The sequence below is a fragment of the Balaenoptera acutorostrata genome, chromosome 10 (genome assembly GCF_949987535.1).
Source record: "Balaenoptera acutorostrata chromosome 10, mBalAcu1.1, whole genome shotgun sequence".
NCBI classification, from domain to species: domain Eukaryota; kingdom Metazoa; phylum Chordata; class Mammalia; order Artiodactyla; family Balaenopteridae; genus Balaenoptera; species Balaenoptera acutorostrata.
Window position 1 is genome coordinate 66,614,949 of NC_080073.1, and position 24,623 is coordinate 66,639,571.

At 53.7% G+C, this 24,623-nt stretch overlaps 1 protein-coding gene across 1 annotated transcript; it reads right to left on the reverse strand.

Moving 5' to 3' along the window:
- Positions 1-369: 369 nt before the first annotated feature.
- On the reverse strand, positions 370-23,622 carry IP6K3 (inositol hexakisphosphate kinase 3). The gene is made up of 6 exons (XM_007186878.2): positions 23,442-23,622; positions 13,529-13,887; positions 6,936-7,146; positions 5,649-5,824; positions 4,457-4,632; positions 370-1,794 (listed from the first exon to the last, which is right to left on the reverse strand). Exons 2-6 carry the CDS (start codon positions 13,713-13,715, stop codon positions 1,375-1,377), a joined length of 1,170 nt encoding a protein of 389 aa, XP_007186940.2. The 5' UTR covers positions 13,716-13,887; positions 23,442-23,622; the 3' UTR covers positions 370-1,374.
- Between the last annotated feature and the right edge of the window lie 1,001 nt (positions 23,623-24,623).

A 24,623-nucleotide genomic window follows, 5' to 3' on the forward strand; every position in this document is an offset into this window, starting at 1 on the left:
CTAAAATTAAACCAAGTGTTTTTATTGTCAGGCACTCTTTCCTTCTATTGGTGTGGATTTTTTTTTTTTTTTTGGTGCAGATTTTTGAAAGTTAATGGTAATTAGCTATGAGAATATAAAAATGGTTTCATTTTGCACTGTATAAGGTTCACGTGAAAGGACCACTTACTTCTCAGGTCTGGTGCTTGCCTTGTGATACACGCAGATATTTTATTAGCCACCATTTCTCACCCAGGTTCCCTGAAGGATTGCAGGAGATCAGTGAAGTGTTCTTGCTGTGTATACTTTAATCACCCATAAATTGGAATTACCATACAGTATGATGATCAGAATCAACAAACAGAAAGGGTAATAATGCACACCAAATAATCACTGGTAACCTCAGCAATTTTATTAACAAATTTATTTCCCTAATTGGGTAATGTATCTCAGTGCTTGACTCGAGGGCATTATAATAGGTTTCCACACTGCAGAAGAAGGAATTAATTAGAACCGTTTGCTCTCAGTTCCGTATTTACACTTGTCCACCCGTCTCGTAAACATTGCCTGGTTTCCTGGGTCCCCCAGGCTCCTCTCTTCTGACTCCTCCACCCCACCCCCTAAATAAATAAATAGAAAGCGGAGAGTAGAAGTTCACATCTTCCTTATGCGCAGTTCACCCCCACCGGAAGCTGCATTTCATGGTCAGAATCTGACAAAGTCATCACTTCCCATAGGACTCGCCTCTCCACGGGCCAAAATGGGGAAGTTGGGGTCTTGGTTTGCCAGTACTGTGTCTGGGATTGTCCTTGTCCATTCAGAACCTGGGGACAAAGCTGGTGAGATGGGCAGATCTGTCCCAGTTCACCCAGCCCCACCAACAGTGCCTCTGAGGAAGGTAAGAGACATTCGTTAGCTCTGTCTGCCCTGGGAGCCGCAGCCCATGTGAGCAGAAAAACGATAACCAGGGAATTCATTCTTCCAGACTTCCTCAAGTAAGGTTTTTTTGTTTTGTTTTGTTTTTTTGCCTTACAGCTTGTGAGACTGCAGCATGACAACAAGAAAGCATCTTTAAATGCAAATACTCCAGAATCTCACTGTAATGCTGGCCTCTAACTCCTCTGCACCCCACCCTTTACTCCAGAAAGGCACCATTTCATCCTGCTGTGCAGCTTACGATGACTGGCATGAGTGCAAGATGCCAGGGTACGTGAATCACCTCCAGAGCTGGTTTCCTTAGCAGCTGTTAGTATAGCCTGCCATGTATAGAGATGGCTTTTGAATGTAGATATAATTATTACAGACACATCTCAGGGATGTGTAGACTACCCTAGCTACCAACAGGCCCCTTTGGAGAGCTATCCTCCAGAAAAATCTGGATGGGCCCAACAAGTCTCATTCTCCTTCTTGAATATCCTGCAAGATCTGGATGAGGTTTTCCAGACCAAAGATATAGCCTGGATCTGGTCCATCGTAGGTGGTGTGTTCATTCCAGGAGCCTTTGTAGGTTGTGTGAGCAAAATCGATCATCCGGATGTCAACTTTGATGACATTGCTGCCGTGGGACGTCTGCAGAGTCTCCTGCCCATCATATATGATGAGGAGAGAGCTGGAGTAGAACCGGTATGAACTCTGGCTCCTAATGACTGAGAGGAGGGCCCGGAGCTGGCGCTGGATGGGCTCTAGCAGCTCCGTCCGGAACCGGGTCCCATCGTGCAGGAACTGATAAAGTGCTTGTCTGAAGCCCTCCACTGAGAGTTTTCTTCCATAGTACTTGTCTTTGAAGAGAAAGTGCTTCTTATCAGTTTGATAAACCTTGCATTAAAAAGAAGATAGAAAATGTGAAGAATTGCAAACAACAAAAAAAATCACATCTGCTACAGTGGCAGCATCACAAGCTACCTAATATATAAACAGATTTCTAGAGATGCAGGGCAAGAATGGCTGCAATGACTGGCAAGATGATCTTTCATCAAGCACCAGTGTAACTTTTACATTTTAAAATGCTTTCTGTGCAAGCGTTTAATAGGAATCCAAGGTCTAAAGATGCTTCATCCTATGAAGGTGACCCTCTGCCCACCAGGAAAAGGTTTGGATCTCCTTTCTTGTGAATTTCCAATGTCAACCTCCAAACCATGATTTAAACCCTGGCTTCTGGCCCTCTTTAAATATTAGCAAACCCAAGCGAGAAAGCTTTAGTGGGAATCTGAAATCACAGCCAATGGCTTTGGAAAGCCAAGTAGATTAAAATTTCCCCCAACAAAGTTTATGAAGTCCTTTCTCTGCAGATTCTAAGAAAACCGTAATGGCTCTGGGGGTAGAGTGGGGTGAATTGTTTGGAGATGAAAAGACAGGCTAGATCAGGTGTGGATGGAGTTTTCAGGCAGCCAGTGAGGTTGAGGGGAGCCTGGATGGAGCAAGGAAGGTTCACAGCAGCTCTGTGGGGCTGGCGCCTCCTCTCCTTAGCATCAGCTCTTCTCCCCTCCCCTGTCATGTCTTGGCCACCGGAAGGGAGCAGATGGAGGAGAGATGCTGATGGGGGAGACAGTGGCAGCCGCTCCCATTTCATTCAGATGGCAGAGGCAGGCAGAGGCTGAACGGAGGTCAGTGGCTGGCATGGCCAGAGGGTGAGTTGGCACACCTCTGCCTGGCACACCTGGGAAGGGCTGCCCGTACCTGACCAAGACAGTTTCTCAGGTCTTCCCTGCCTTCAGATTACATGATATGTTTACAGAAAACAGGAATTGAAAAAAAAAAATCAGAAAGATACCATAGACTTGGTGTTGCCTTTGGAGGGCTGGAGATCAGCTGCTACAATTAGCCGTCCTAAGCCCACGACAGGCATCTCTTTCTAAATAAATCAGATCAATTTCATAAGGTTTGAGGTCCAGAGAGAGATTCCATGTACTCCACAAATTGTCACACTCCATTCTCTTGAGGACTGCATTCCAAGCCTTCCTAGGGACATCTGTGCCACACATTTATAGACTCAACTTCCAGCTTCAAGGGGTGGCAGTTTCAATTAAGGAAAGCGATAACGATTACCGTCAGATCCGTGTCTGGTTTTGCTTTGAGTAGATAGACTCTAAGAGTGAACCACTGGAGAAAGTTTATTTCCTCCTGTTCTCCTGCAGCCCTGGCTATAAACCACATCAGAACAGCAAAAATGAAGTGTGGAGTCAGGGCAATAAAAAATTAACCATTCCTTTACTGGGCTTTGCAGGTTACGACCTTCCCACTTTGTTAACAAGAAGAGGTAGCAAGCAGAAGCAGAAAAGGCAGAGAAAGAACAGGGAATGGCTAATAAGGATTCAAAGAGCAGATTGCCTGCCAGCATCTGAGAAGGAGAGGGTTCAGCTTCATGGTTCAAGAGAACGAGGAACCAACGGAGCACACAGAGAAGCTTTCTCTCAGTTTTCTCCCAGACCTGCTCACACACTGTCATCAAAGGTCTGCTCTCAACATGGGCAGGACCAACGTGGTCACGTGGAAAGTTCCAACTGCCAGAGACCCTGAGATGAGTTTAAAAATGGTGGTTTCTTAAATTTTATTGATATACAGTTGATTTACAATGTTGTGTTAATTTCTTCTGTACAGCAAAGGGATTCAGTTATATATATTCTTTTCCATTATCGTTTATCACAGGATATTGAATATAGTTCCCTGTGCTATACAGTAGGACCTTGTTGTTTATCCATCCTATGTATAATAGTTTGCATCTGCTCATCCCAAACTCCCAATATATCCCTCCCCCCACCCCCTCCCCCTTGGCAACCACAGTGTGTTCTCTATGTGAGTCTGTTTCTGTTTCATAGAAGTTCATTTGTGTCATATTTTAGATTCCACATATAAGTGATATCATATGGTATTTGTCTTTCTCTGTCTGACTTACTTCACTTAGTATGATAATCTCTAGGTCCATCTGTGTTGCTGCAAATGGCATTATTTCACTCATTAGGGCTGCGTAGTATTCCACTGTATATATATATACCACAGCTTCTTTATCCACTCATCTGTCGATGGACATTTAGGTTCTTTCCATGTCTTGGCTATTGTAAATAGTGCTGCTCTGCACATAGGGGTGCATGTATCTTTTTGAATTACAGTTTTGTCCGGATATATGCCCAGGAGTGGGATTGCTGGATCATATAGCAATTCTTTGTTTTTTTCATATGGCAATTCTATTTTCAGTTTTTTGAGGAACCTCCATACTGTTTTCCAGAGTGGCTGCACCAATTTACATTCCCCCAAAATGGTGGGGTTTTGATATCACTATCCTGAAAGGCGCTCTTTAAAAAACCCAGTGTGTCCTAGACCAGGATACGCGTTTTCTTGGTGAAAGAGGTGCTTGGCCGCCGTCTCTGTTGCTCCCACAAAGTGAAGGGTCCTGCGGGGGGCAGCAGCATCTGGATGGGAGATGTCCTTGTCCCTAGCAGACATGCCAGGATGCCCAGCCCCGCAGATGTCCCCCACCTACCTGCATGCCGCAGATGCGCGCGCCCAGGCAGGCCGAGGTGCTCCGTGCACACTTCCTCATGTGGCGGGCCTTCTTCTCCTCCGACGCATCGTCCCCGTGCTGCCGGGTCCCCATCTTCAGGTCTAAGATGCAGGGATGCTTGTACTGTGACACGACGTTTTCCAGCAGCAGGAACCCTGGTCATGCTACTTTAAGGAAGGCTTCTGAGAACATAAAGGCCACTGCCCCACAGGAGGCGGTTAGCAGGCCTCTGAAGCTGGCTGGAGATTCCCTCCTCTGAGCCCCATCCCTTCACTCCCATTTCTTTCATTACAGACCAGCCTGTCAGTTGCTATGAAGATTTCAAGGTATTAACTTTGCAGGCTGCTTTCATAAGTCCATTCATTTAGGGGGAGTTGATGAGGATGTGAGCTTCTTTTTCTTTTCCTTTTTGCTCTGAGGTTGTAATTTAAATGCAGGAGTGAAATCCCTGGCAGGCCATGCCCAATTTACATTTTATGGCAGAAAAATCATAATGCTAAAACCTCGAGTCACCGAATGGGCCAGTACCTTTTGGGAGAAGTGGGTTGATGTTAGCTTCGGAGATGAGTTGCAGGAATATTAATTTCAGCGGAGTAATTATCCTGCAAAAGCTTCTTAAGGATGAGGGTTGCAGATGTGGCTTAGTAAATACAGAGAAACCAGCCACCGGTTTGCGTTTGCAGGAAGGAGCCAGAGGTGACAAAAGGGGGGCATTTCAAGCCTGAATTTGCTCTCTGAGTTTGTGGGAGGTGTAAAAGGGAGGTTGGGTGCAGGGACCCTCCCACCCTTTGAACCCGCACCCCTACCCCCACCCAGCGTGGCAGTCATCTTTCCTATCTGTCCACAGAGACCCCAGCCCTGCCCATCCCCACTGCCCAGGTGGCAGAGACACAGCCAGTGGCCCAAACAGGGGCACTCTGTTCAGCTTTTCCCCCAGTCCTCCTTCCCCAGCCTCTGGTTTTTCTTTTGGAGAGATCTGCTTTCTCCTAGGTCCCAGGTTGGAGGGCTTGTGCCTCCCACTCTCCCTCACATCAGGCTCTCTCTCCCTACCCACTCCTCCCTTGGCCCTGCCCCCAAACGTCTGTCTATCACCCCCTTCACTGCCCCGCACCCCTGACATCACCGTGCACAGTGGTGGCTGGGTGGCCGGGCGGGTCATGGGCAAGGATACGGTGCCTCTTGTTTTCAGGGTACTCAGTGCACAGGCGGCTCAGGTGGGCCTGGTGGCAGTGCAGGCCCCACGGGTTAAAGCTTCTCCTCTCTGTCTGGTTCCCTTTCACATCCTCCACCAGGGAGGGGACGTGGGCCTTGAGGTGGAGCTCGGACCTCAGGAGCGCTGTGGCTGGGCTGCGGGCGAGGGGAGCACACGACAGTCAGGGCCCCTGTGACTGGCTGGGCTCTCCTGCTGGACCCTGATGTGGACTCTCCCTGGCTACTCTCAGGATGCCTGCAGGACCTCAGAGTGCCCTGCCGGCCCTGCTCAGCCCCGGGGCACCAGATCAGGCCACGCTGCAGGCCTCGCAGGGGTCTCTCTAAAGTCCGGAATAACTCACCGGAGCATGTCACCTCCTCAGGGGGCTGAGGCGGTTTAAATTCACTTGTAAATGACCTGGGTCATTACCTCCCTATGGAGGCAACACAGTATAGAGGCGGCGACCCTGCCTGGAATCAGAAGGCTGGGGGTTAGGCTGTTACTGTGGCTTCAGATGCCATGGGGGGAAGAATCATAGGTCCTTGGTCCACCCTCTCCTGCCCTCTGCATCTTGGCTTCCCCGTCTGTAACATGGAGATAATATGCACCGCTTCCTGACGCCAAGCCAGGAGGCTTAATAAGATCCTTGGGGAAGGGAGGTACTTTCATTGTATTAGCTTCCTTTTGTTTCCCATAAGTGTTTAAAAAATCCCCAGGGATCCTTTTCATCTGAGAAAGGTCAGCTAATCTGAGAACTCTCCAAGGACCTTGGACGTCCTGAGCCGCCTGAGTCTCCAGGGTCCCACGGAGCCCTGCAATTGACCTCTCTCCTCGTCCCGTCTCGACCGCTAAGGAAGATGATTTAAGAGAGGCATTAGCCACACTTTTCCTTTATGTCAACTATTCTGGGGTTTCTGCTCTGCACCTTTTCCCCCTCCAGAGACACCTCATGGTCTCAGTGAAACAGGTATTTAATGAAACAAATATACACCGAATGTCTGCTCTGTATAGGACTCGGCGTGTGCATCCACTTCCGAGATGAAATGCATTGAAATCCTCCCTCTAGAAGTGGCACCAAAGAAAATGCATTCCTTTTTTTTTTTTTGGTCACGTGGCTTATTCTAGACAGAGCCTTCATCTGAATTTCTCCTTTTCTCGGCTCTGGCCCTAATGGGGAGCCATCGGCCTGGGCACGGGTGGGAGCAATGCTGGTCCCTGCTAGGGACGTGCTGCCCGGGTTCTGTCATCCTGCCAAGTGGCCCTCACCTCTCCTTGAGTGAGTGTGCCCGCTGGGTGTGCTGCCACTGGGGGAGGGGGAGGGCACCGCCGCCACTGGTGGTCTGCTGGAGGGTCTGCCATATGGCCACAGCCGCCGACTGCGTGGAGATCTTGAAGGGCCCCCGGCTCTCCTTCAGTGGGTTGGCAACCAGGCTGAGATGGCCTCGGCTGTCTTTCTGGAGGTGCACGGTGATGGTGCCTGCAGAAGGGGAGGGGTGGAGAAACCAGATGACATTTACGGAGTGGATGCAGTGTGATGTCCATTTGAACTATAGTTTAATGGCAGTGGTCAACCGCCCCCCTTCCCCAACTCATCTCTCAAGGAAGAGCTACGGGGACTGGCCTGAACCCGATCCTGTTCCAGAATGAGCCCAGAGCTGCGGAGCCTGCAGAAAATGGCCTCGTACGGATGTTGGCACAGCTTCTGCTTCGTCACCTCTCCCTGCCCCTTCATGCTTGAAACAAAGCAGCTGCGTACATTTCGTCCTCGCATCCCCACTCCTCTGTGCGCGAGCACACCACCCAGGCACCCCGCAGTACCCCACCCGGGCCCAACCTGGGGGCATCTGAGCTGGTCCTCTGCAAAGAGGGCCCCTGCCTCTGAGTGGCAGTGAGGGAAGTCGGGGGCTCCTCTCATTACTGCCCCTTATCCTCTGCCTCCTTCGACACCCTGGCTCTCCCCTCTGTTAACCTGTATCTGAGCAGCTTCTTCCAGGAAGCCTTCCTCTAACAGCCTCCTGGTGCTCGGGTTGCCCCTTCATTCATCCTCCCCCCATCCCTGGCTTTCACACTGACGTTCGCCATTGCCTTTGGTTAGACGCACAGCACGTGAAGATTATGGACAGAATGTGGTTCTTTGATAGAAAAGAGAAGGCGTGTGAGATTTCTCCAATGGTACCTCCTAACCACCGGTGTTTGTAATCCAGGCATGACATCCTACTCCAGTTGCTGGCTGTGATAGCGAAGGATGTGAGGACACCCACTGAGCCCATGTGCTAGCTGAGCTTCTCCTTTAGAACATCGACCAGGTCAGGTCATTGGCTCTGGCCTGTACGTTAATGGCTCTGTGGTGTTCTTTGGACTTCTCGCTCTGGTGGCAGGGTCCAGCCCTCCCTCTGTGGGTGCCCAGCCTCGCCAGAGTTCTGGTGAAGGTGAAAGATACTCATGGTCGTGGCCCAGGAGACGGCCACACAAATGTTTTTGAGAGAACCGGCTCTCTACAGAGTCCTTTGTTCCCTGTTCTTCCTGCAGCTGATGCCGTGAGGACCCTCTCTTCGCTCCTTCTTCTACCAACCCATTCTCCATCCATCTTGTGCCTGGGGGCTGACTCTGGCATGCACCAATGGCTCCTTTGCCTGACAGTTGGGCCAATGAGGGACGCTGGCTGGAGATGGGGGGAGGGGAGGAGAAAGGTTGGGGCTTTATCCCACTTGTTCCCTCCCTGCTGCGGCATGGCTCTGCCGTGGCTGTGTTTCTCTGAAGCCTCCCTCTTGCTCAGCTCCGCCGTGCCCTCACCTCGGCCCTTCAGGCCTGCGGGTGGTTACAGACTTCCAGTCTTGCTGCCCCCTGGTTGCCTCACCATCCCCAGTTATTTCCTTTTTTTTTTTTTTGGCAGCACTGCATGGCATGTGGGATCTTAGTTCCCCAACCAGGGACCGAACCCGTGCCCCCTGCAGTGGAAGCATGGAATCCTAATTCCTGGACCGCCAGGGAAGTCTCCCCAGTTGTTCCCTTAATCCTGTGTGCAATTCTGTGAATAGTCCCTTGAAAAATTCTCTTTATTTAACTCCCTTGGCATGTACTGCTCATTTTCCGCTGGGACCCTGACAGATGGGAGGGTTGTCTGTGGTCACATCCTCCCAGGTGTTGCTTTCCTCCCCTGGCCACTTGGTCACCTTCATCAGCGTTTAAGTGGTCATTTCTGCTGAACCAGCAGCCAAGGCAGCTGATTTCCCCTCGTGCGGCCCTGCCCGGCCCTCCTGGGCTGCTCAGAGCAGACACTCATTTTCAGGGCTGCTCTATAATTCAGCGCGTCATGCTCCAGGCCCATCTGTGCCTAGGTCAGTGGTCTCCCTGGGCCAGGCCTGTCATCTCAGGTTCCCAGTGCCCTAATTCTGCAGCCTGAGCGTGACCTTCGGTTCCCTCCAGTTCCTTAAAAAAACTCTGCTTTTCCTTAGCTCATCCCAGGCCCCAGCGTCCCGTGAAGTAATCATGATAGTAACCATAACAGCGCACTTGAACCTGGCATTCTGTAGTTCACCTGGACAGTAGCCTGCATCCCTAGACCAAGCCCACCAGGGCTGTCCTGCTCATGAGAGCAGGGGGCTGATGGCAGGTCAGGGACACAAGTACAGTAGTAATGACCACTGCCTGGTCTTTCACATCTACTGTGTGCCAGCATTATGTGCATTTTGTTGATCACTAAGCCTGCAAGGCACTTGACTGTGGTCACTGAGGCTCAGAGAGATTGATAACTCACCCAAGGTCACACAGTTGGTAAGGGATGAAGGCCACGCCAGCTGTGAATATGGGAGACGGAACAGGCTGTCACACTGAGCCTGGGACTTAATCGGGAGACTCCTGTGTCATCACGCTATGTTTACCCGTGTGTGGATGAGGCACGCTCCTGCTGTGTCCCCAGTCACATTTGCTCCGGTCATTCTGTTCCACAGGAATGAACGGAGAGGCTACGATGCCATCACCTCGTGAGAGGGCCGTCAGTGCCGAGGGCTGGAAGCGCCAGGAAGCCCAAGGATACGGTGTTACATTTCCAGCCTTGACTCCTTGGTGGGAGGGTCGCTGTGCTTGTTCCAGGGAGGAGGACTGACCTGGGAACCACCCACAGGCCCCAGAGCCTACCCTCCAGGTGTGAGAAGAGGGGGAGCTGGCTGGCCTCTGTGCTTGTCCTTGGGGGGCTTGGAGCCTCCTGGCTCCTGGGGAGGCAGGAAGGGGTGCTGGCCAAAGGCAAGGCCCTTTTGGATCTCGTTAAGTTCAAGTTACCATCCGGCAACTGCCTGGCCTTTCCCACTTGTGAGGCAAAGGTGACAGGCCTGCCAGAAACCACGGTCCTGGGGAGCCCTGGGCCCAGGAGGCCTCCCTGGAGGGACAAGAAACGTGACCTTCACCTGCTTCTCCAGGTTCCAGCTCTTGTCTCATCTCATCCGTGCTGAGTGTCTAAATAGATGGACGCAAGCAGAGGTGCAAATAACCCCAAACCAATAAGATCCGAAAGTCTTTTCTATTTCTCATATTGTCAGAGCTACCCAGCCAGACTCCATGTCTCTGCCTTCCCGCTCTGTCTCCCTGCGTGCCTCTCCCTGGCTCTGTGTCTCCGTAGGTCTGTCTTCCTCCCTCTCTCACACATTCTTGGCTCAGCCCAGCCCTTCCCTCTGAAACCTGGGACCATAGCACATAGCGGCCTTGCAAACAATCTCGGGTTGCCTGCCCTTGACAAGAGCAGCAAGTCAGTTGAATCCAGACTCCTTGGGGCTTGGATTGTTCTTTTAGTCAAGAGCCTTGTTGGCTCCAGCCTGGCCTCCAGCTTGCCTTAGGTGTCCATGGGGACTTGGCCGCCCACGGGCTCCCAACACTCTGCTGCCCCTGCCTGGCCAGGAGAGTGGGGGACCCCGGCCCTGTCTGCCTGCTCACCAGCCCCCCAAGCACCTCCATTGTGACCATGTCAGCTGGGCAGACATGAGTGCTCACTGCCTTGGCTGACGTGCCCAGAGCATCTCAGCAATTTCGATTTGGCCGAGCAGCTTCCGTGAATATTCTGTCATGTATTTATTTTTAAGCTCATGAGAACATTTATTTGCCACTGTCTGTAATATGAATCTGGCTCATCCACTACCAACTTGACCTAGGAGTATGTCCTCACTCACCCAAAGCCGATGGGCAGACTGGGAGGCAGAGGGACACAGCCTCAAGACGCTGTCATGCCCAAGGAACCCAGCAAAGGGTCCAGGCTGAGCTCCTGGCACAGGGAGGCTGCCCTTGCTGCTGCCCAGCAGTCCGCTGCCATCACCGTGCAGAGAGTGAGAAGGAAGAGGGTGGGCTCTGGGGCATGCGGCGACCACGTCAGGAACAGCCCTTTCTTTCCCACCAGAAAGAAAAGGGAGACCCTGTGGCAGCTTTGTGGGTGTTCGAGTTCCCCTGACCTGAGGTCACTAGCTGAGTGACCCTGGGCAAGTCACATCCCCTCCCACGTTGGGCTGGGTGACCCCTGAGCACTGGCATCTGAGGAATTGTCTCTTCAGTGATAGTCACTGGTGGAGCCGGCCTAGGGGGCCGAGAGCCCACACTTGGGAGCTAAACTTGAATTCTGGCTCTGCCTCACTAGCTGTGTGGCCTGAGGCAAGTTGGGTAACCTCTCTGTGCCTCAGTTTGCTCACCTGTGAAATGGGGATGATAGAAGTACCTTCCTCAGAGGACTGTTGTCAGGATTAAACGAGTCAGTCATGGAAACTGCTTCCAGTGTGCCTGGCACTGAGTGAACACTAAGGGTTGGCCGATAGTACTTTTCTTTTCTGGTGAAACAAGATGCCCGCACAGCCTGAGGTCCTTCGAGGGACCCTTTCCCATCCCAAACCTGACTTCAGCTCCCTGCCCCTGGCGTCTGAGGGCTTGAGGGTCCCAGTTCTGGGCCCTTTCTAGTGTCTCCTCAGACGTACGTTTCCTTGGGTAGCGCCTGGATGCTGGCACCACGTGGATCGTGTTCGGGCAACTGAGGGAATCAGCGTCTCTGCCTCATCGAAACCTCCTGTTTGGGTGTCACGCCAGCCCATGGGCTCTGCCTCCCCCTCCCCCTCAGCCAGGCTGTGTGGTCTCGCCTGAGAGATGTCCTGTGGTTCCCTGACCCGCCCCCTCCCGACTTGTTTGCAAACATCATCTCCTGAATGAAGCCCCAAGGCAAAGACTGATGCATGAACTGATGACTCAAATTAATCTATCAAGTTAGCAGGGCCCCAAGGCGGGTGGTACCAGGATGGGCCCAACCTGAGAGGGAAGCAGGGCAGAGGAGGGGTCTGGAGAGTCGACAGTGCCCAAGACTCCCCAGAGTGGTGCGGTCCTAACCCACCCGCGCCCGCCCCCCCCCCCCCGCGAAATGGGGGATGGCTCGTGCAGACAGGGAACGGGGAGAGGACACCGGGATGTGGTCCTGGAAACCCACCGGCCTCTTTCACTTCCCCGCTCTGCCTGGGGCTGCCCTGGCAGCCTGTCTCAGCTCCAGAGCTGTGTTGAACCAGCGTGAAATGCTGCGGGCAGGAGGCCACCCCACCCGAGATCCTGCCGCCCCTTTGCTGGCTTGAGTTCAGTTGTGAAGGGCCAGATGTTAGTTCCAGTGGGTGCTCGGACAAGATGGGCAGTGATCCACAGCTGATGGGCAACACCGGCCTGCGGCCCCAGAGGGCCCCCGGGGAGGCCTGCAAAGGCTGTACACCAGCCATCCACCCCTGTCTCTCATTTGTCTTATCTCAGACTCTCAGAGGTGCTGGCAGCCCATGACTGAAGCAATGCCCAGGGCTCAAGGCCTTGGGCCCCTCTCAGTGAGTCTGAATCTGGAGCATGCTGAATACGGATTCCTGGGCCCTGACCCCAGGGATTCTGATTCAGAGGTCTTGAATGGGGCCTGGGAGCCTGCATTTAAACACACACACACACACACACACACACACACACACACACACACAGACACACCAGCAATTCTGGTAAAGTTGGTTGATCCTGGATCCCACTTTGAGAAACACCGATGAAGACAGGCCCCATCCTTCCCAGTTATCCACATCACTGAAATGCAGGTAAGTTTTTAACTGACTTATAAGAGGTCTAAAATCCTCTAAAGGAGGTCTTTTCTCTGAGTATGTATCCCTTTGTGGGCCCTCGGCTGGCAGAGTCCTGCCCTGAGCCCTGTGAACCGCTTTTACCGAAGGCTGGATGTGAACAAAACAGCCTGCCCTGCGGATGCTGGCAGCCCACAGAGTGCCCCTGTCCGGAGGCCAGCAAACAGCAGCCCTCCCCCACCAGCCTTCTCTCCCCAGAACCCACTCTGTGCTCAGATCCAGGACACACACTGCTCCGTGCACTGTTTCCCCAGCTACACCGTGGAGACGCCCTGGCTTTGCCCCTGGATGACGGTGGGAATTCTGGTTTCCCAAACACACTGTGAACCAGCCCTTCCATAACCTGTCTCAGACCCGAGGCTCCTGCCATGCACCTGGGTCACCTGAGGGAGGTGAAGGAGGTCTCCACCTGTCCTGTGTTTACCAACCACAGTCATAGGACCCAGGCATGGCACTCCCAAAGCACAGACCAGGATGCCCCATCAGGGCGGGGTGGGGCTGGGGAATCACTTTATCCCATTCTCAATTCCTCGAAGGCTGGTGGCTTGAGCTAATTTGTAGGATGCCAAATGGCATAACACTCCAGGCCTGGAGGCTCAAAGAGTTCAGAGAAACTGGGGCTGTGAAGGCCAGCTGGGCTGCGGAGAGGGGCAGGTCTCCATGGCAACACTTCAACACACCACTGTGCTTGAGGAGGTGGCAGGTGTGAGCGCCCGCCCCATGCTGGCCCCAGACACTCACCTTTGTACTGCGGAGTGAAGCGCTTCATGGCCAGTGGCAGGGACTCGTAGAACCTCTGCTCCTGGGAGATGAGGGGCTTGCACACTGTGTGCTCATCATACTTCAGTACGCTCAGGTGACCTCCGACCTGGTGCAGGAAGGGCTCCAGGGGCACGCCAGGGGCGTCCATGCTGTCCTGCACCACCATGCTTCAGCGTGGGAAGGGGGCAAATCCACAAGAAGAGGGAGGGCCCGAGGTCGAGGTAGCAGCTCCCAGACAGAAGGCAGGGCTGTCAGCAGTCCTCAACTTTCTCCTTCTTGGCCTTTATCGCTGTCATAGCCCAGGTGTCTTCCTGGCTGAGGGCTCTTGGCGGCGTTCCCTGGAAAACAGAGGAGGAAGGGAAAGGATGTGAGGGAGGAGGTGTGCTGGTGGGGGCAGCACTTGAAGTCGCCAGCCACGACCCCCAGGTAGTTAAACAAGACTGTAAATAGGCATCGATTTCTTCTGGAATAATCTATTACAAGCAACTGGTAACAGTTACTGCCTCTGGGGAGCAGGGCTGAGATGGAGACTTTTCACTAAATACCATTCTGTGCCTTTTGAATTTTAATATTAAAACATTCAAAAAACAAAAAACAATACCTAAAACTGTAAGTTTTCAGAGTGCAGTGAGTGTGTCTGAACTTCTCGTGTCCCGTTGCCTGCCTTCCTTTGGGAACTTTGATCCCAACCCAACGAGAAGAGAGCAGAGTCCCTGCTGGTGGGGACTCACCATCCTGCAGGGGCTGGAGGGGTACAGGAATGCTTCGTTTTGATATTGCATATACACCTGCTGTGCACCATCATGGCTCCACAACATCATTGCTGTGTGACCTGGGGAAGTTACTCAACCTCTCTGGGCCTCAGTTTCCCCATCTGTAGAACACGATAATTATGATACCCATCTCGTGGACTTAGGGTTCAGAACTGAGATATAAGCCCATGAAAAGGTTAGCCCAGTGCCCGGAGCTAAGTGCTCAATAAATGTGATTTATCATGATTATTTCTAGCATTATTGCCATGGTGGTCATATTTTCCTACCGGCCCCGGGAGGGCCGGCTTTATCACTGCTGCTTGCAAATGAGGAAAGCAAGGCCTTCGATGGCTTGCTGGGGCCCACCTCAGGCCAGGAGCACAGGCAGAAGTTAAGCGGGGGCTCCTCGTCTGGTCCCCCACCACGTGTGCATCCTTCACCCTCCCTGAGAGCGGGCCTGCCGGACCTCAGGCAAATGCTGGAACTCTGGGCTGGAAACATGGCCCCTAAAGACATCCTGACTTTGCCTCAGGAGAGTGACAAGGAGACACTGCAAGGGGAGGCTCTTGTGGTCGTATTCATCCTGTTCGAGAGGACATTCCCGCAGCGGTGCCCGTCACCACAGAGTTATTAATACTCTCTCCTCTGCTGGACTCCCGGCCGGCCAAAGATGCAACTAGGCTAGGCAGCGCTGGGCGTGATTAACCCTCTGTTGACCTTCAGTCCAGACCATGGGCATGGCTGGCTGGCTCCACACACAGCAGTACCTGTCAATTGGTTCAGGACTCCAGCTCAGAGAAGCTCCCACCACCCACCTGGACCTCCAGCACCAGGAGGAGTTGAAAGCCTCAGCCCGGCCCGACACTCCCCTCCACGGCACCGTTCCCGAATTGGCTACTATTTGGCAGGCCATAGAGCTCCCCTTTAGGAAGGGAAAGGGGATGACTTCTACCTGGTGTGTGCATTTGTTTTGCCGGATGCGTGGCTGAAGCGTGACTGGGGAGGCTGGGGGTGCTGGCGCGAGGCCTTGGGGCGAGGAGGACTGGGGCCTGATGGCGAGGGGCTCCCCCCAGCCCTGCTCTGAGACCACCCAGAGGTGAGCCCTGCTTGGGATCTGCCCCCAGGAGCTGAGGAAAGAAGTTGGGAGGCATCTAGATGCGAGGAAAATCGGGAATCAGCCCTAGGATGAGTTGATACCTTCAGTCTGGTTATCAGACAAGACATCCCAGTTCCCTGGCAAACCCAATCCTCCTTGCAAAATTGGCCGAAGCAGGAAGGAGGAAGGAAGAGAAAAACCAAGGCAGCCCGACACCTCTCCTCTGTCCGGGTTCACTTGTGTGTCAGCCTTTGCCAGCTCACCTGTCCCCGGGTCAGGGAGGAAGAGGCGCTTCTGGTAAGCAGAGGGACAGCCAGGTTGTAAAGTTCATTTATAGCCACTCCTGGAAGGAGCCAAGGCCCCATCCACCACGTTGTCTCCCCAGCGCCTGGTGCTAACCAGGCCTGGCCTCACCTTTGCAAGCCCAGCTTTGGCGGCGTCCAGGCCCTCATGCTGCTCTGCTGGGCGGCCCACCGCCCTTCTTTCCCCACACCCCCTGTGCCCCCGAGGAGCTCTAAGGACATGGATGTCACCTACCAGTGGTGGCATGGGGAGAAAATAACAATAAATGGTAACAAACACACAGCCAGGCAGCGTTCCGGGAGTTTTACATAGATGAACCCATGTAAGCCTCGCAACCGCCCTATGAGGTAATTAGTTATCGGCCCCATTTTACAGATGAGGAAAATGAGGCACAGAGAGGTTAAGTAACTTGCCTGTGTGTACCCAGCTATTAGGGGGAGAACAGGGATTTGAACCCAGGCACACTAGCTCAGATCATGCTTACCTGCCATGATGCAGAGGGGTTGGGGGCTGCTGTTTCTCTACTTTGAGAGTCAGGAAATTGAACCCCAAGGAGGCTGGGGCTTGGCCAAAGTCACCCGCAAGTCACTGGCTGTGCTGGGACAGGGACTCAGGTTTTCTTGTCCCCAGGCGTGGTTTCTCCTACCCTGATGCCTCCTGGCCTGCCCTCCCGCTACCTGATGACAGTGAGTGCATGTCCTAGTGGTGGCTGGGATCCGTACTGCTGCAGAAACCATCGTGAGGGATCAGGTGAGGCCCCCCTGGAGCTGGGCTTTGGTATTGACCTGCTTGGGGCTTTCTGCCTGGGGGGGTGTCAGCCAGACCCAAGAGGCACTGTCATTCCTAGCGCCTCCGCCTCCCATCCCTGCCATCCCCAGGGTCAGACGTTCTCAGGAGCCCTGGCCAAACCTTCTCAGGGAGCCAGGATCAGCCAGAAGACCCCAGGCCTCCGAGATGGCTCACACACAGCAACGTAAACTCTCCTGCCCCAGACTTGGTGTGGGTTGGCAGTCGTGGGGTGTCTGCTGGGTAACCAGTTTGTACTTTTAAAAAAGCTGGACTTGAATCTGGGGAAACTGAGGCCCTTCTGCTCAAGGGTCATCTTAGGGTGTAGCTTAGGGGATATCTGAAGGTCCTCCAGCTCCTGAGCTGTGTGGCCTGAGGTTCTGAGGCAGGTTGTGGGAAGGGGCGGAAGAAGGACAGATGGGCAGTGGCTTCAGCCCCCGGGGTACCTGCCTGAGGCAGGCAGGTGGGTTTTGCTGCTGCTCGGAGAAGCACTCTGCAGCTTCCCCTTGGCACTGATGCTGACCTTGGATTCCCAAGGAAGCTGAGGTTTCCTGTCTGTTGCTGTGGGATTGAGCTAGAGAAGGCCTCCATTCGTCCCATCCTTCCTGCCAAGTCCCAGATGAATAATTCAGGTTGACAGACCTTTCTTAGCCCAGACCTTCCTTTTGCCACACGCAGGCACTTCTTTCATTGACCCAAGCCTTGGCCTTTGAGCAATGCCTCTGGGCCCCGTTCTGTTTCCCAAAAGCACTGGGCAAGGAGACAGGTGCCCGGGTCCATTCCAGGCATCCCCACCAGCTTGCTGAGGCCCATGGGATGAAGTGGGTAACTGTCTGAATCTTGATTTACCGCCCATTGCCACAGCCTTGTCAGGACGCTCAGATGACAGAATGCACAGCCCTCCTTTGTGGAGTCCTCTTCCCAAGCGTCTCTACCACTTGAGCTTTGTCACTGTGTGGGCTGTTCTCAGGACTGACCCCTGTGACTCAGCTTGGGTGCTGGGAAGGCAGGTGAGGCGGTCACCAGAGACAGGATCTCACACTCCCTCTGACACACTGAAGGGCTCCCTTTAGTGCTTTGAAGGGAGACAAATGTCCCTCTCTCCAGCCCATGCCTCCTCCCGCAGACCCACAGCCCAGACCCCTTGGCCAGCATCCTTCCCTAGTGCTCCTTGGGGAGGGAGAAGTGGGAGGAAGGATGAAGGAGGGAGGGAGGAGGATGAGTTGCTCCCAGCCAGAGGAGCTCAGCCTAGTGCCCCCTCCCCCGGGAACAGTGGTCAAATGCCCCCAGATCCCTGTGTCCTCCTGCCCTGTCACTGGGTCATGTCCTAAATGAAATGACTCTGGGCCTCACCCCAGGAGACTCAAGGGCTAATTTCTCTGATGGGGCCCAGCAATCGAGCTGGTTGTTAAATAAGGCCCTGGACCGTCTGTGTCAGTGCAGCCCTGCGGGGCCTGAGTGAAAGCCAGCCTACGCTGGGTTGCAAGACACTCCCTGGTTTGAAAGGAGGGTTACGGACAGCAGGGCCTGCAGTTGTATTTGGCTCCCAGAGTGGGGACGGATGACAGTAACAGTGACGTCAGGCACAGTGACAGATGTCACCCATCAAGCTGAGGTGGATGAAGGCACTGTGGCTCGTCACCACCAGTCGGCACATTTTAGTTCCTCTTCCTGAGATCCTTTCTGTATATACGACCTCTCCCCACAGGCTAAACCAGAGTTCATTAAAAATTACGGAAGATACACCTCTTTTAGAACTCGCCTCTCCCATTTTAGGGAAGGTGGCAGGTGAAACCACAAATCAAACTTGTAAGGGTTCAGCTTGGACTAAATGAGTCATGATCTCTATCTTATCAGAGGCTGTCAGCTCCTTATATCTGGAAACTAGTTGGGTGACTGTGGTTATTGTCAAGACTGTTCACAAATATTCTGTTTTTTCCTACGGGAACGTGGTATGATTTCACTTCCCTTTGAAGGTACGTTGGCCAAAGTGTGATTTGCTTTGGCCGACATCGCATGGAAGGGAGTGACATATGCCACTTCTGGTGGGAGCTTTTAGAGAAAGCAGTGCCCTAAATTCTCTTTCCCTGGCCAAGGTGATTTTGGAAGCACAGTCACTTCCTGAGTGACTATGCATGACAGAGAAAGAAACCTGGGCTATATTAGGCACTGAGGTTTGGGGGTATTTTGTTATGCAGCTCAACCTAGTCCTTCCTGACTATTTCACCAACTCACAGCCAGATACCCTGTACGGAGCAACCTCAGGCACTCAAATATTTCATTGCACAAATATATCCTCTACGATCATAGTTACTCCTATGAAGCATCTACTATGGACCACTGGCCTTACAATGCCCATCTCTGTTTCTCAGGAGAATAATTTTCAGATGGAGGCAAGTAGAAGAGCTTTCCCGGGGTCCAGAGCCAGTGAGCACTGGTGCTGGGATTCAGCCACAGTGAGTCTGTCTCATTCTAAAGCCGATGCCTGTTCTGCCCCCAACATGCGGTGTCCCTTGTAAGGGAGGGGCAGCTGCTCTGGCTCCCTCTGGGAGTCCTGAGCCCTAAGTGGGGGCCAGGGTCCTGTCTGAGGCCCTCTCTACGCTGTGTGTCTCAGCTGTGCACATCAGGAACGGGAGACTCGTCCTTGACTGGGCGGCGGGAGCGCCACCTTGGGGGGGTAGTGTGGATTCACGTGCCGTGGGTGGAGGGCTCCCATCCGTGGGTCTCTTGAGCCCTGACCGAAAGCCACGTCACCACCACCAGCATTATCTGCAGACTAGAAAACTAATACCCATGGAGCTCGATCATTTCTCAAATGTATCTAAATGCTTTGGTGTTTACCAAAATACAAATTCATTTAAAGGCGTTATTGAGTTCCTAGTAGTTTTTTAAATCATCATCTGTTTTCTCAATCAACAGATACTAAAAGTCTAATGAGTATTGCAGGGGGACTCATAGGGAACAAATTATGTTGAAAAATGAGTCCTAGTTGAAAAGATTAGAAGAGATACTGCTGTCGGCCAAGACAGGGGTGGAGTGAGGGGTCTGATATGGGAGAGATGGAGGCTCAGCCTGGGGGAACTTGAGGAAGGCCTGTTTGGGGGTGTGTGTGTGCAGGGAGCAACAGGGAAAGGCAAGGACAGGCAGGGAGACGGGACTAGAGGGAGGGTTGAGTTGGGAGGCCGAGGTGAATGCTGCTGGGGGTCTGGGCATGGAGTGGGTGCAGAGGAGGTCGGGCCACGTGGACTGGAGGTGCCTGTCTGGCCCCCTCATCAGTCTAGGCAGGAGGGGGGTTGCCTGAGATCGCCAAGGTGTGGAAGCCTTTGGGACCGCATCCCAGTACATCCAAGGGGGAGGGGTGCGTTCTGGGGAGGAGATAATTGAGAAACCGCTTGCAGCAAAAGAAGACTGCAAAATAAAATGTGTTGGGCTGCAGACTCAGAAGCAGCATGGTTTATGGCCTGCCCTCTCACCTCTGAAGCTCTAAGGTACGTTTTACAGGTAGCTCAGAGCCAGAGGTTTGGTACAAGTACCGTTCAGTGTATCTGTGATGCCCAAGGGAGCATTTTTTAATCTATTAGAGATGAGAGGATCAGAAAACCATTTAAAACTGCTGAGGTCATAATGGGCAGGAGAATTTTGGAGTTTCTCACACGGCAGAGGGTTGTGTATCACCTGGGGACATCAGGGCCTGGAAGGCACAAGATTATTTTCTGGGGGGAAAAAAATCAAGTTTTAAAATCCATCCTATGAATGACTCAAGGGCTATGGGGTGTGAGCCCCTCCATCTGCTCAGTCCCGGCCCGGTAGGATCAATACTGAATGCTGGGGGAATTCACACATCACCTTCTCAGCCATGGCTGAAAGATGAGGCTTTGGAGAACATCTATTTCCTGGGGAAGGCTTGATTTCCAGAATCACAGAGCAATACTTCATATTCCTGACTTATTTCCAAGCCGATGTTATCCTTTGAGGGAAGGTTTTTTTTCCCCCTCTCCTTTTCTCTTAACATTTAAAATCTTCCAATGTTCCTCCAGCTTGAGGACCAAATGCGATTTTAATACAGCGATTATTAGTTTAGAAGCCCTTCAGCTCCTGACAAATGTCCTTAGCCGCAGCAGTGATGTTCTGAGCTTGCTGTCAGGGCGGGAGACGCATGGTGTAAAAATGACTCAAAAGCCGAGCGCCCCAGAAGGGCTGCTCCGGGGGAGGGCTTCTCCCTTCCCAACTCCGACAGAGCCAGACCTCATGACAGCACCTTGGGACCTTGGGCCCCCCTGGCTGTGGCTGGGAACCACTCCAACAGCCCCTCCCAGGCAGGCTTGGCTCCTGGGGACCTCTCCACCTGGAAGCTGTGCCCAGGGTCTTGGATACTCCTAAATATCCAGACCTGCACATTTCCCAGCCTCTGATATCCTTCCCCACACCTTTCTCTAAGTCACATGACCAGCCACCTGCCTTATGAGCCAGAGAGAGACGGTCTTGCCAGTGGTTAGTATGGCATCTTTAGGACTCTAAGAAGAAACAGTTTTTAAGGTCAAAACACAATAGTGGGGTGGAGAAATGTGTGTGTGTGTCTGTCTGTCTGTCTGTCTGTCTGGGAGTGTGTGGTCACCGCAGGCCACAGGGCTGAGCTGGTCAAGTCTGAAGGGTGAACCTTTGCCCAGCAGAGGGCAGCAGCAGACGGGCCAGAACCTCCCAGAGAGGATGCCCTCAGGCCAGCAAGCACCTTGGCCCAGCGATCAGGGGCCGCTTTCCCCAGCTGCCCTGGGTTTGCCAGGCCTGTCTTCAGAGAGCCTGGACGGTGGCTGAAGTGCCCCTGCCTTTCCCAGATGGCTGTTTTTAAAGAGCTTAGAAGTTACCATCAAGGTGGACGTTCCCCCACGTTCCCTTCTCTTCCTGTCACCTACCTGCTTTTTCTAAAGGTTGCCTGGCAGGGGCCAGGGAGCTTCCCGACATGGGTGAGGCACACTTTGAGGAGTGGGGTGCCTGGTTCGATTCACAGGGGAGGGACCCCAAAACCGGAGACGGGGGCTTGCCGAGGAGGTGGGGCGAGGGTGATGGAGGGTCCATCTGAGCAGAGCGGAAGTGGTCTTCAGGATCTACAACCCACCAGCTCCTCCCCTGGGGGTGGGTGGACCCCACACTCCCTTCGTTGGCCATCTAGGCCAGCCTCCCCCCACCCCCAGGTCCCTGAACAAGCCGATGCTTGATGCTCACAAAGTTGATTGCTGTTCCCTTGCGGCCGCTGATGAACAAGATAGCAACCGCATGGGAAGGATATCTTTAGGGACTCTGCTCAGAGCAAGAGAAAGCAGGGGCAGGCTGCCGGCCATGGGTGGGCTCAGCCCGGCCTGCCGCCCCCAGGATGCCCTGGGACAGAGCACTGGGACGGCCCCAGGGACCACAGCCCCTTTGCAGAAGAGGAGTTTCTCAGATCCCTGATAAGGAGCCGGCTTTGTGGGAGCACTATGGAGAAAGGGTGCAGGAAAACTGCACAGTGGGGCCAGGAGACACGGTTCTGCCTAGACTCCCCGTCCCTTCCTCTCCAGGACTCAATTTTCCTCTCTGTACTGAGAGCTGCTGACCCAGCCCTGTTCTTACCCTCCTATGGGACAGCTGGCCTTTCAATTCAGCAAGTCATTGTGGTGGGGGGAGAATGGGGGAGCGGAGAGTGGAGGTTGGCAGAGACGCTAGCAGATTGAAAGAGGCTCAGAAGACACACTGACTTGATCCCCCCTGATTGGATCCTGGTCCAAAGCATTAAAAACTATTTAGGGGGCAATTGGGGAAATTGGAAAGTGGCCTGGATGTGGCCGTCTTTGGAGAGCCAATGATCTTGTCAGTGGGGTAAGGCACTGGGGTTATGTAAGGACCTGTACTGAGGTCTTTGAGGGGAGTGCGGTGATGTCCATAGATTACTTCAAAATACCTTAGCCTTAGAGAATACAGTGAAGCAAATATGGCAAAACTCAAACAACTGTGAAAATCCACACTCAGGTTATGCAAATTTCATTGTGTCATTCCCTCTATTTTTTCCTGTAGGCTTAAAGTCTTTCATAGTAAAAAGGCTAAAAAATAAACCAGTAGCTTTTAAAAACTGTAGAAGCCCAGGCCTTGCCCTGTGGGATCTGATTCCCTGGGGAGAGGCACACCATGGATGTTTTCAAGGCCCCCAGAGAGTCTGAGGACCGTGGCAGGCTCAAGTTCAAATCTGTTTTACTGGAGGGGGGCGGGGGCAGAAGAGCCCATGGGGAGGGTGACCCTAAAGACTCTGCCACTGCCCAGGGCACTGGGGGCCCCTGGTGGTGACACATCTCTGATGGCCTTCGTCCACACCCTCCCTCCACTGGGGGCGCCCACACCCAGACCCCAGCCGCTGCCTGTAGGTGCTTACATCATCTAGCCCTGTGGCCCCTCTCAGGCGGAATGGTAGGGCTGCTGGGACAAGACCTGCTGTTCCCAGGGCCCATGCTGCCCAGTTCTCCTGGGACAGCTGCCTCTGTGAAGGGTTAAACCCAGAGTGGCGTGGAAAGGATGGCTGCAACCTCTGCACCTGACCCCACAGCTTCCCCTACAGTCCCGGCTCGCCTTGGCCCTCCCACCTTCATGCAGGAGCCAAAGTTCCAGACTCCAGAACATCCTAGGAAGCAGAGGGTAGGAATGACTCTAGGGAGGGGGGGGAGAGACGGGGGAAGAGCGTATGACAGAATTTCTATGTTGCTGAACTGTGCCAACATCCCTCTCCCCCCTCCCCAAAGCACAGACACACACAGACACACCGGCATCTCCGCAGAGCGGACCCCTAGTCATGGGGTCCTGGACAGAGATGAGGCCCATCCCCTCGGTCCCCCATGGTTTGAACAGGTCCTGTGGCCATGAGAGCCTCTCTCCCCTCGCTCAGGCGCCATCAAGGCCCTCCCTGCCCATCCGTATCCCCCAAGACAGCACTCACCAGAGCCTCACTAGTGGCGGGACTGTGGGAATGTGTGGAAGAGGGGGTCCAGTGGAAAGTAATCTTCTCTTTCAGTGCCCGCCGTCTGTGGTGTTGGGCAAAGACCCTTCCCAGGGTCCCAGCGTGGAGAAGTCACCGTCCACTATAGTACTGGTGGAGAGGTCTGCCCAGACTCAGGTCTGACCAGAGGGCTGGGCTGCAGAGGCCTGGGGAGGAGAGGTCACCTGACCCTTGGGAAGGGCCTGCAGGGGCTGGCTGGCATGGCCAACTGTCAGCTGGTGTTGGGTTGCTCTGGGGCAGGGCCAGAGGGTGGGAGGGTGTGGGGAGGAAGAGGAGGAAGAGGAGGGGGGTTCTGCCCGCTGTCTGGATGGATGTCAGGCCCTGTGCACCAAGAGCCAATTGCCCCAGGCCCCTGGTTAGTTTTTGATTTCCTGTTCAGGGGGTAAGGCTGGGGTAGGGGTCACGTTCTCCCTTCCCGTCTCCCTGCCCCCACCCCACTCCCTACAACCTCACTGCCAGTTTGTCCCAAGAAGTGGCTGCCAGAGATAAGGAAAGTCTCGCAGCAAGACATTCAATCAACAATCAGCTTGAGGACAATCGAGTATTTTTTGAGGCCCTTGTGGGTGCTAGATACTCTGCTAGGCCGACCCAGGAACCTGCCAGAACAGTGCCTGTTGTTGGGAGATTACAGTCAGGGGCTTCAGCAAGTCAAAGGGCAGTTCCAGGGTAAGTGTTTGGTGGGAGGACAGGGGGCTTAGGGGGGGCCCCTCACCAGCCTGGGGGAAGCAGGGAAGGCATCCTGGAAGAAGTGACCTATGCAGACCTGAAGGAGAAGGAGGGTCATCCAGGTTTGGTTCAGGGGAGGGTGGTGAGAAGAACACATGCAAAGGCCCAGAGGCAGCCGGGGTGGAGGTGGGGGGCGGGGAGGTGGAGGCACTCAGGGTGGCTGGAGCAGGCAGGGAGTGGGGAGTGATGACACATGAGGCTGGGGGGTGGGAGGGGGTGGGGAGGTGGGCCTCACAGTTCTCTGTCCTCAGCTTCTCGGGAGGCCCTCAAGGGCTTTATGCTGGGAGTGGGGGTGGGGAGCCGGGCCCCAGTGTGTGTTTAGAGGGCTCGCTCTGCTTTGAGAAGAGCGGACTGGGGAGGAGTGGATCACAGGTGGGCAGGCAGGTGATGAGGCCC

Bases quoted from the DNA above. Each gene is read 5' to 3' on its own strand.
- IP6K3 (XM_007186878.2), bottom strand. From the start codon at position 13,715: ATGGTGGTGCAGGACAGCATGGACGCCCCTGGCGTGCCCCTGGAGCCC. The intron at 7,147-13,528 runs GTGAGTGTCTGG...CCCCTTCTGCAG, and splicing joins CTTCACTCCGCAGTACAAAG to GCACCATCACCGTGCACCTC. The intron at 1,795-4,456 runs GTAGGTGGGGGA...TTTTAATGCAAG, and splicing joins CGCGCATCTGCGGCATGCAG to GTTTATCAAACTGATAAGAA.